This window comes from Cydia pomonella, chromosome 1 (genome assembly GCF_033807575.1).
Source record: "Cydia pomonella isolate Wapato2018A chromosome 1, ilCydPomo1, whole genome shotgun sequence".
NCBI lineage: Eukaryota > Metazoa > Arthropoda > Insecta > Lepidoptera > Tortricidae > Cydia > Cydia pomonella.
In genome coordinates, this window is record NC_084703.1 from 48,884,755 (window position 1) to 48,897,232 (window position 12,478).

General features: G+C 37.7%; 1 protein-coding gene across 1 annotated transcript in view; it reads right to left on the bottom strand.

Annotated features, from left to right (window-relative positions):
- The window catches only part of LOC133529293 (protein crumbs), a 200,344-nt gene that overhangs the window by 64,494 nt on the left and 123,372 nt on the right, over positions 1-12,478 (bottom strand). Inside the window, exons 18-20 of the mRNA XM_061866993.1 lie at positions 6,407-6,514; positions 5,347-5,469; positions 1,298-1,446 (exon numbers count right to left, since the gene is read on the bottom strand). Coding sequence (XP_061722977.1) covers positions 1,298-1,446; positions 5,347-5,469; positions 6,407-6,514 — 380 coding nt within the window. The remainder of the gene's footprint in view (positions 1-1,297; positions 1,447-5,346; positions 5,470-6,406; positions 6,515-12,478) is intronic.

The window sequence follows — 12,478 nt, forward strand, 5'->3', positions numbered from 1 at the left end:
TGTTTTTTTTTATATGTTCAAGTTTATATATAATTTTTTAATTTTTATTGTTTTAGACAAGTTTAATTTAGTAAAAAAATGTAGTTAAGATTATCACCTATAGACCACCATATTACAATAAATAGTTATAACCGAGCAAAGCTCGGTCGCCCAGGTACTATACTACTAATATTACTAGTATTCTACAACACTCATAGAGTCTAAGTGTTGTAGAATACTAGTAATATTAGTAGTATATAAGCAGTTTTCGATATATTCAAGGTAGGCGCACTTAGACGGCATGGCGCACTTCCCCTGCCTCACCTTAATACTCATCGAGACAATTCTAAAAATCCCAAACACAATTAGGTTGCGTTTTTTTAACACAGAATTCCTATGGCCACCTCCTGTCTCCATCATCAGATCAGGTTGATGGTACCATAATATTGCATTGTCACCCGACTTACATATGTATGCAAATTTTCAGCTTCATCGGAAACCGGGAAGTGGGTCAAATTTAACTTGCAAGATTTGTCCCGTACATACTAACAGGGCAAGTTAAATAAAAGCTTGTAAATATATGAAAGTTCGAATTAGAGTAATAATCGATTATTATTTATTACAATATCAAAAGGTTAGAGTTACATACATGTACGTACATAATGTGCAACGATGATAAAAGTTTTAAATTGTCTCAAAATGTAGGGTACTTACCTCTGCAATCTGATAACTTTGAACTGTCGAGTGTTTGACACCTATGAGTTCGAATTAACGCGTCGTTTTGGTACCTATGTGACCCGGGTACGTCCTTAAACTATGTCCAAAAGAGAGGTATGGGCATTGTGAATGTCATCTCGCTTTGTGTGGTAGGGCACAGCATAGCGGATGTCATTTTAGATCCTTACCTTACAGAAAACAGCAGCCAAATAACAATAGACCCTACTCATAGTGTTGTGTTCCTGCCGGTGAGTAAGGTTGCCAGAGCTCAACGAGGGGGGGGGGGGGGGGATTAGGGTCGGCAACGCGCATGTAACTCCTCTGGAGTTGCAGGCGTACATAAGCTACGGAGACTGCTTACCATCAGGCGGGCCGTATGTTTGTTTGCCACCGACGTAGTATAAAAAAAATATATATATGACGATATTTTTTTTGTTCGAATTACCAACTGCTTTAAAAATTGTTTTTTCGAAATATCAAGGGATGTTCTAGGGAAGTCGTGATAACTTCGAATTATGGAGTAGTTCGAATTATCGCTGGCCTGAATTAACGGGAGTCGATTATAGTCGACACTGGAAATTTTCTGAGGAACTGGACTTACTTCGCAGTCATCAATGTTCACGTCGCAAGTCGGCCCAGTGAGACCATCTTGGCATACGCAGGAATAGCTCGCTACGCCATCCACGCAAGTGGAGCCTTCTGCGCAAGGCGAGGAGTCGCACTCGTTGATATCTGTTGAGCAGTCTTTGCCTGCAGAGGAAAAAATAAGAACATATAGAATACATAAATAAGTTATTTTGTTAAGGTTATCACCCTACCAGATTTCTGTTCATTATTGTGTACTATTTATAATTATAATTAAGTGAATAATTACAAATTAATTAATATGGTCCTATTCTGCCTGAAACACAGGAACTCCTAGTTCAGGCATTTGTTAACTTTTCCTTATCCTTAATCCTTAGTCTTTAAGTGCTAACACTGTACTTATACTGTTTTCAATAAAATTATTTTTATTGTATTTGTATTTAGCGAAAGGAAATTGATGTATATTATTTTAGTATCCGATTGCGATAATTTGCTCATTAGCTATCTATTTTACTAGATTTTTTTATAAGATTCAACTTGTGACATCATCCCTATAGTAGACTTATTGGTAATACAAAGTTATTTTTGCAATTTTACACAAAAAAGCGTAATATTTAGAGGTACTAAAACGTGCTTTATCTTGCATATTTAATGTTAAATAATCTAAAAAAAATCTTTTTCTCAAACTTGCTATGAAATGATGACATAACCAGAGATCGGACAAATTAGCGTCATTGCTCGCAATAATGTGGATATGACTCAAAAGTGATTAAAAAATTAATCATTTAATTATCAGAAAATTTAGAAAAATTACTGATTATTTTCTTTTATAAATCTACATTATAAGAAATCTTTGTATTACTTATTGACTAGAAAAGAAAGAATCAAAATTAAATCTTAGGTAAGAAATTAAATAAACGCTGCCAGCCTTCTGGGTACCATAATGCACGAAGGTGACCTGGGGAGCATTTTTTATTTATAAGTTTATTTTAAGTTCTATTATATTTTAGTTTTAATATTAATAATTAGTTTATTTATTTTGTTCGTTTTTTTAGTTATATACTATGTTACTTGATTAATAAATACATCCATTAAATGTACAGAAATAAACATAAAACAGTTCGAATTGAAAAAAAAAATGATTATTTTTTTAATCAATTTTGGAGTTATGTCCACATTATTGCGAGCAATGACGCTAATTTGTCCGATCTCTGGACATAACTTAAGTCAAATTAGGTCCGGAAATACTACATATCAGGTGCGATGAGTGAAGATGATATGTAAAGGAATTTCATACTGCCTTACACACCTAGGACTGTAAAGCAACCTTCTTTTGTTTTTTAACGTCAAATTGTGACACAACGTCTTGGCATCCAACCATCAACTAGCTTCAGTTAGCTTGGTACGGTGATTTGTTGTGCATATTCGTTGCTAAGTATACATATGCTGTTAAGTATACTGCTATACATATCTCGGCGAGAAACGGGGTTGCTGGCCGCGTATTTCTATCCGGTATATATCTACTTGGCCTGCAACCCTACGTTTCCCGGCCTCTATAGTAATGTACTATTACACAAGCCGTTTTCTGATCTTCATTGTACAAGTTTTGTTTATGTTGTTTATATCTCAGTAGTTACACCCAGTGTACATTATTACCACTCATTAATTATGATACCAATTTGCAATACAATGATAGTCTGGCGCCATCGTAACTACCGATAACGCAATAAAAATATTTTCTGAGAAAATTACCGATACATATCTACTTAAATGGCGCCCGTAGCAATTAACGATTGAATAGTTGCATACCGAATTGAACCTTAACAACATCAGACTGCACAGACACCGCATTATGAAGCGTTCAACAAGAACACGAGGTCACACATAGGTGTAGTTTTACTTAGAAAATGCTTAGACTTGAGCACCACAACTATAGGGAGCGTGCATGAACTGTAGGAGGCAGCACAGGAGCTGTCAGATTTTTGCCGGGAAGCGTAAATGTGATGTTTATTGTTCCGATGTAGCCCACAAGATGGCAGAACCTACTATGCACAAGAAAACACGTGACGTGTGAATGTACATGCTTATGGTTCCGATTCAGGCCACAAGATGGCAGACCCTCCAACGCGCACGGTCCCTATAGTACATTATGCAACGAGGGGGGTAAGTGAAATTTTGGATACGAGGGTGGTTATTCCCGACAGCCGCAGGCTGGAGGGGATTAAAGACCCGAGTTTGCAATATTCTTACCCCCGGAGTTACACACAATGTTTTTCATCACACTTGTGAAGAAAAAACTAAATTTTAAACGAAATAATTCTTAAATACGGTGACATGTCAAACATTCGTCCGCCATTTTGTAATTTCTTAACAGGTTAGCATCGAGGGCACAGACCTATTCGGCATTCAGCCACCATTGAAAATTATGTAAAATATATTAAACGGCTGTTAAATTAATCAATTATTTACTTTTAAACATAAACAAAAATATTAAATTATAGTATTTTAAAAGTAAAACTCATTTATGCTACTTGGTTTGTATGAATAAGTGACATAATAAAAAAACAAAAGCTATAACTCCCTAGGGAGTTATAGCTATTTTTTTTACAATCCATAACTCTCGCGGGAACAAAATAGGCCTTTGTCCATCAGTACACCTGCATGAAATAAGAACTTATTCGAGCAAGTGTGATGTAAAGTTCTTTTCTACTAAAACAGCCCGGTTCACCCCTGAACTTATTTTTTCGAACTTGCAATGAAATGTTGACATGACTCACTTCAAATTAGGTCTGGTAATACTACTTATCCGTATGCAATGAGCGAAGATGATATGTAAAGGAACTAACTAGGCTTATAAGGCAACCTTCTTTTATTTATTTCAAGAGAAAACTTAAGTGGTAGGTATTCATATTTTTTCACCAAACTGTCCACAGTTTGTTGGCGAATAGTGCGCTCCAAAATAAGGCTAACAATGTTGTGTCATACCTACTCATACATTTTGTTTTTAAGCGTCGAATTGTGACACAACGTGTTGGCATTCAACCATCAAATTAGTAGTAAAATTTTTAACTGCATGTTTGAGAAAAGCACTATAAAAATCTCGGCGAGAAACTGGGTTGCCGGCCGTGTATCCCTATCCGTCGTCTATATCTACTTAGCCTGCAATCCTTCGTTTTCCGGCCTCTATATTAATGTACTATTAATTTACATGACTACATGTGTGTGGTGTGACAAGAATGGATAGGATAAGGAATGAGTATATAAGAGGAAGCCTGAAAGTTGCACCCATAATAGATAAAGTAAGAGCGAATCGCCTAGCGTGGTATGGGCATGTGATGCGGAGGGATGAAAGTCATGTGACGAGAAAGGTTTTACGAATGAATGTGGAGGGATGGAACGGGAGAGGAAAACCTAGGAAAAGGTGGATGGATTGTGTGAGAGATGACATGAAACGAACGCGAGTGAATGATGAGATGACGGGTGACAGAAAGATATGGAAGAAAAAGACATGCTGCGCCGACCCCAAATGAATGGGATAAGGGCAAACGAATGATGAATGATGATGAATTTACATGACTACTGGTCGTAAAGCTAGGAGGCCACTGAAAATCCGCAACATGGCGAAGGTCAAATGAAATCTTATCGGTATAGTCTGTGAAACACTACTCGCAAAACCGGCTAAAGCTTATCAGGGATTATTAAAGAGTGTAGCCGCCGTGCAGGTCAGGATGTCGACGACTTAAATAAAACTTCGATGTATAATGAAGTGAAGTATAATCTTCCCAAAGGTACTGGTTTACAAGGGTTCTTGCCAAAACGGTTCAATGTAGAAAATAGGTGTTGAAAGTATGGAGGATGATGCAAGAGGCATTTGCAATATTTGACTTGATCAGTACAAAAGGTTTAGATTTAAATGCTTCCAATTGGCCGCGATACAGATTATGTGGAGCGCTCCTATTGGTGCTTTTAAAAAGCCTCCGAATAATAGCCGAGCCCGACGGCTGCGTTTAGCTATTGCATTGATTTTTATATAATATTAAGTTGCAGTCGCAACAAAGAGATTACCTTTGTAGCCCTCCTTGCACGTGCACTCGAAGTTATTCTCGAGGTCGTGGCACACGCCTCCGTTCTTACAAGGCGCGGAGAGGCACTCATTAATATCTTGCTCGCAGCTTTCACCAGTATACCCTGTGGGCGATATTCAATATTTTTACAGATGTTAGATGCCACTTTAAGTTGTACACACTTTAACCTTTTCGCCGCCAATGACTTGATATAAAGTCAGCACATGACCTACCCCGCACGCCACTTCATATCAAGTCATGGTTTTGATCAGGTTTGTATTACGTCCAATTTTTGACGTGGCGTTGATGATACTTTATCACTTCATTGACGAGGCGGCGAAAAGGTTAATTTCAATATTGGTATTCTTTACTATCGCGATAGAAGTAGTAGAAGTTTGTCAATTGCGGGCATTTTTCTCTGTCATTCTAATTACGTCTCAGTGAGAGTAAAAGAGAATGATTCCCGCAATTTGCGATTTTCGGTTATCGCGGTAGTCCCCCAGGACCGGTAAGACCGTCAACTCAGAATCGATACAGTCAAGATATTCATAAACGTGTACTAAAGTTACGATGCCGATAATCATGGTTTGTCCCTTGCCGACGTATTGGTATGATAAAAAGGTACAAACGATGATTAGAGGCATCGTAACTTTAGTACACGCGTATGAATAAGGGGGATAATGATTAGCGCATTAGTAGCAATGCTCAATTAATACAGTCGCGCGTTTGCATCGATGCAGAAATTAAACATCGCGACAGTCGCGCGTTGCAAATGTTAACAAAACGTGCTACTGAATCGAACCAAAAATTCGCCGTGTGCTAACTCTGAATCAAAATTATTTGTTTAATTTTTAACTTTAATACCTGCCAATAGAGTTGCATTTTATAACTGCCATATATGGCTTCGTATGAACTATACTTGCCGCAAAACTAACTGGCCACTGAGATCATAATGCTATGTCCTTTACCCTTGTTAAGACCAACCAAGAGTGAAAGAGATGGCATTATGACCTGACCAGCCAGATAGTTTTGCGGATAGTATAGAGGTTTAAGGAGCTCACCTGGCCTGCAATAGCACTGGTAGGAACCAGGCGAGTTGACGCACACCCCGTTGTTGCATATCTTCGGCTTGACCGCGCATTCGTCGATGTCCACATCGCAGAACTTGCCTGCCGAACAAAAACCATACCTATTGAGGCCTTTGTTCGATTTGTGATTTCATTGCACGGTGAAAAAATATAATTATAGAAACAACAATATACATAATGGATATATACAGAGGATTATTATAACTAGCTTAAATCTAAAATAGTCCCTTCAGGCATTGTACCAAGCATGCTGGCTGGATTTCCTCGTTGTATCGCAATGCTGATACGTTGTGGGAGGAAGCCGCCAGCTCTTCGGTCACCAGTTACGTCAACCAGACGTTTCGCGATTTCTGCAAAAAACTTGTGCGCACTGGGACCTCATGGACTTAGAGTTTTAACGCCAAATGGTACTCTCTACCGAGGCTCTTATGTTTATTATAGAAACTACTTTTACAGTACATATGGTGCTACTTTACCGCACTAGTCCGATAACTAGCATATTACGTAACTATGTAAAAAATTAAAGGGTCATATGTACTGTAAAACATTGTAGGATACATGTGAGAAATTCCTATTTTTCGCACTTATATCGTAATGTACTAATATTTTTTAAAGAGGGCGGTACATCTATAAAAACTAGTATAAGGGGGCGTGCGTAGAGTGCAACAGCTTATATCGACTGGTTTTAAAATTTGCTCTGGTGCAGTTAACTATCAGGACTCCCGCGCACCCCGCTCTCCCCGTGCAGGGGACGCACACACAAAGGGCTTGTGCACAAATCACGCGAGGTTTTTTCGGCTACTTTTTTGACCTCCCCTCCCCCTTGGTGACATTTGGTGAGGTTCTTGGCTAACCCCCCCTCCCCGACATAACCTCACGTGTATTTTTATTTTATTTTTTCATTCGACCTAACATACTTCAAACCGTGATGAGTGGCGGAAAAAAGGGGAGGCCTTTGCCCAGCAGTGGGACACAAAATAGGCTATAAAAAAAAAATCGACCTAAATCTAAGATAAGTAGTATTGTATAGAGCAAATCTTGTTTATACTCGCTATTTTGAAGTGCCAAGTGAAGATTTATGTTTAACGAAACCGAGAAAAAGTATGTAGTAGATATTTTTTCTTACTTTCGTTCACTAAAGAAAAATACATTTTGTACTGAGACTGACTGAAATAGCATGACACGTTCGTACGTTTCCGTAAATAACGATGAGAAAGGATTACTCACTACATCTGTACATTTAAATTTGAATCTGATTGCGTCGCTCACGGCCATAATAAAGCCTGACCAGTAATATATGATCACGCGCCATATTGCGGAATTTCATTGAAACTATTTTTTTCATACTAAACTGAACTGTCACCCTATACATGAGAACAACAGCGCCCTCTTGACAATGATCATATATTTCTGGTCGGGCTTTAATGTTGCACGCTACATTTTATTTTCAAATTTGGATTTTTTTATGTTAATACTCAGATTGGAGCTCTTTCGATCCCGAATGGAGGACAAAACATAAAAATGATATATTTCCTATTAACACCGATTGAGACGTCTATATTCAATGTCATAGTTGTCAATTGTTTCGTTCAACGACTATGTGTCAATCAACTCATTTATTGACATTATTTCTAGTAGATGCCGTGGCGATGTACGTATAATTCACTGAAGAACGCGATCTCCGCTGTTCATTACTGATGTATTTACAGCGTAATTAGTACCAGTTTGAAACAATACTGCCACAGTATGTATATATTTAAATATCGAGAATATCGAGATATACAATTACTAAAAAAATAAAAGTCTTCAAAGTTTATTGAAAGTTCGGGATGTGGATATTATTTTCGCACACGAAAGCTGTTCCTCCTCGCGTTGTGCCGGCAATTTGCCACGGCTCATGGGAGCCTGGGGTCCGCTTGACAACTAATACCAAGATTTGGCGTAGGCACTAGTTTTTACGAAAGCGACTGCCACCTGACCTTCCAACCCAGAGGGTAAACTAGGCCTTGGGATTAGTCCGGTTTCCTCACGAAGTTTTCCTTCACCGAAAAGCGACTGGTAAATATGAAATGATACAATTTCGTACATAAGTTCCGAAAAACTTATTGGTACGAGTCGGGGTTATAACCCGCGACGCACACAAAAGCATTATAAAAAAAAAAACTAAGACAATATACTGATGAGTTATTAGTACATTACGATATAAGTGCGAAAAATAGGAACTTCGAAACGAGTGGCGATAAATTAAAACACGACCGAAGGGAGTGTTTTAAATCGACACGAGTTGCGAATTACCTATTCGCACATGTATCGTGCAACGTTTTACAGTACATATGGCCCTTTAAATGTTCGACATAGTAACGTACTATGCTTATTTTCGCACTAGTGCGGTAAAGTAGCACCATATGTACTGTAATAGTACATTACGATACAAGTGCGAAAAATAGGAAATTCGAACAGAGTGGCGATAAATTAAAACACGACCGAAGGGAGTGTTTTAAATCGACACGAGCCGCTAATTACCTATTCGCACATGTATCGTACAAAGTTTTACAGTACATATGGCCCTTTAAATGTTCGACACAGTAACGTAATATGCTAATTTTCGCACTAGTGCGGTAAAGTAGCACCATATGTACTGTAATAGTACATTACGATACCAGGGCGAAAAATAGGAAATTCGAACAGAGTGGCGATAAAATCGACATGAGTCGCGAATTACCTATTCGCACATGTATCGTGCAACGTTTTACAGTACATATGGCCCTTTAAATGTTCGACACAGTAACGTAATATGCTAATTTTCGCACTAGTGCCGTAAAGTAGCGCCATATGTACTGTAAAGAATATTTATTGCATTTATAGCCTCAGACATTAATGAACGGACATCATTTTTTGAACTCTAATAAACTGTTTTTTTTTTTTTTTTTATCATGACTATACCCTTATACAATTTTCTTTTAAATACATTTCTTAATATAAATACACAAAAAAATCTACTTAATTTTGAATAAACTGGCGAGCAAAACACGATCATAAGGTCAAACATTCAAGTGGCATTCAGGTATAAAACAATAGCTCGTTACCACATTCACGATCACGTCAACACGCAACTAAAACATCAATTGTTTCCTTCTTAAAGTTGGTTAAAAATCAGAACCAGTATGCTAAAAAATATTAGTTATTAAAAAAAAAAACTTTTAATTACCTTCAAAACAAATTAAAATTAATAGCACAACTTTAAAACTGACCATTTGAATAATTTAACGCAACATAAATAGCACAAAAACTGTATTAACCCAATTGTTGTAGTACAAACTCAGAGTTAGTCACATTTTAAACACAGCTGCTTTACACAAGTGTACGTCGTTCTCTTACAATACGCGCGAGTAAATTAAAAAAAAAACAATAGACACGGTGTGTAACGATCGGTGCGGTACGCGCGATTCGATTAAATATCGATTATGAATCAGCTGACTGGTTCGTTCGTTGGTAGGAACCGGTTTGGTCGCATCACTAGTGACGCACCTGATATGGTCACGGCGGGTAAAAGCATACAAATGTGCCAAGTGACGTGTTTTGAATTTTGAATAGGAACCAGTTTTAAATAGTTGATGAGTAGAATTTTTAATATGAATATTACTTATTCTATTCTGTTTCCAATAACAATATACATAATGGATATATACAGATGATTACTATAACTAGCTTATATCTAAAATAGGCCCTTGAGGCATTGTACCAAGGATGCTGGCGGCATTTCCTCGTTGTATCGGAATACGAGTTGTGCGAGGAAGCCGCCAGCTCTTCGGTCACCAATTACGTCAATCAGACGTTTCGCGATATCTCCAAAAAACTTGTGCGCGCTGGGAGCCCACGGACCTAGAGTTTCAACTCCAAATGGTTCTTAAATTTATTACGTTTCAAAATTTCGGCGCTTTCCGCCGCTGCGCCCGCTTTTACATTAGTCCATTGGAGGTGGGACGCCAGTGTGTCTACGTAGGTAACATCCCACACTAACATCCGTCCCAAGCTCCAAGGAACCAAGGACACATCAGGCCTCTTGCCATCATCCCTGATAATGGCAGTCGACTCAAGAAAAGCAGGCACATTGATGGTGGCAAGAGATCGACGGATTATGTCATTAAGCGACGCATGTCTTGAAAAACGACCCGCAAATATGATTTATATATGAAGATTTACCTCGACTGCAAACTTAGCATCACTCCTTATAGCTCATACATTAAGACGATCGACGAAATGTGTGGTTTTAAGAGGACAGGCGACAACCGCTTCTTAATACAAACGTGGCCCGCATTATCTCTGGACATTATGGAAAATAATTTTAAATAATTTGATGTATTGACTTTTTTCGATTTTTAGGGTTCCGTACCTCAAAAGGAAAGAACGGAACCTTTATAGGATCACTTTGTTGTCCGGCCGTCCGTCTGTCTGTCAAGACCCTTTATACTTAAAAAAAAAAACTTTATCTCGGGAACGCGTGGAGGTATCGACACGGGTGAAGGCACTCTTCTCAGGGTGTTGGTCGAGCCCCTCGACTTGGCAATTGGGAGAACTAAATAGAGCAACATAATAACATATATAATAGCATGGCAACCTGTGCTGCTCTTCTCATAATGGCCACACATCTCCCAAATACCTAGTTTTACCTCTTAGTTTTTTTTTCGTCATTAGTTTTTATTTTATTTTTAATTCGTTTTTTTTCTATAGTAGGTGAACATAGCTTTTAAGTTCATAATAACATCGTTATGGCTCAATAATCTGAATTAAACGGTTTTATATGGTATAAAAAAACGCAGCCAACCAAAATATATTTTGCGATGTAACTTCAAAAGAGAAATAAAAAACTATTTTATTTATCATTTTTCATTTCAAAAATCGTATATTTGACACTCTCAAGAGAATCAAAATTTATAGGGTACTTCCCATTGACCTATATTACATTTAACAAGTAATATGGTCTTATATTACAAGTACAAGGAAAAATCTGAAAACAATAAACATGAAAAAAATAATCTTTTTTACGGAACCCTCGGTAAGCGAGTACTACTCACACTTGTCCAGGTTTTTGATTATTACAAGAATTAGAAGCAAAAAACAAATGCCTACAATTTGATATAACTCTAATAATAATTTAAAATTCGAAAGAAATCGAATGCAGGAGCATAGCCGTGGTAGATATTGGGACCGTGCGAAGTGCATGGCGGGGGTAAGTAAAGCGATCCCAGCGCATAAGGTGGTAAAAATTAGAACTAACTGCGGATAGCGTCTTTAACATTTCGTACAATTATATGGCTCGAAATGAAACTTTGATTTACGATTACTCCTGAAATATTCATTTAAATTGTATGGTTTAAGGGACTATTGTAATCTGTATGAAATGCTTCATATAACTAACGTATTTAATTTGATAATTGTGAATAACGTCTCCGTGTGAATAGCTTTGCAAATGCCACATATTACGTGATCTTTTTCTAGAAGTTAAGAATTCGTATAGTAAGTTATCCTTAAAAGATAGACATTTAACGTCGTCGGAGTTTTTTGTAGACCTATGAATGAGAAACAACCCCACCATACATTGTGTTGTTATAGCTCAAACGGATTAGGCAGCGTTTTCGATTACAGCTCCTAGCCAGCGTGATTTTTTCCGACAACATCGTTATATTTCAACCAATTTATATAAAACCTTAACAAGTTATATACTTAATCCTACCTCAAGAATCACTCTATTGATAGATGAAAGTCGTATGAAAATCCGTTCAGTAGTTTTTAGTTTTGGAGTAGTTTTATAAGATGTAGTGCATTGACGTTTTCCCCTAGACTTGCGGACGCTAGGTTGCGTGACAGTCGTGCACATAGCGAATACATGAAATTGTGTCATATAATTTTAATATCCATAGAGGAAACGTTTTGTTTCAAAAGGCTCGGTCGTCCACTTTAGTATTAAGTTTAATGGAAAACTGCAGTGAGTTGGCGTCCCGTACACACGATGAATTGCTCAAATGACACCTTGTCACAGGCGAA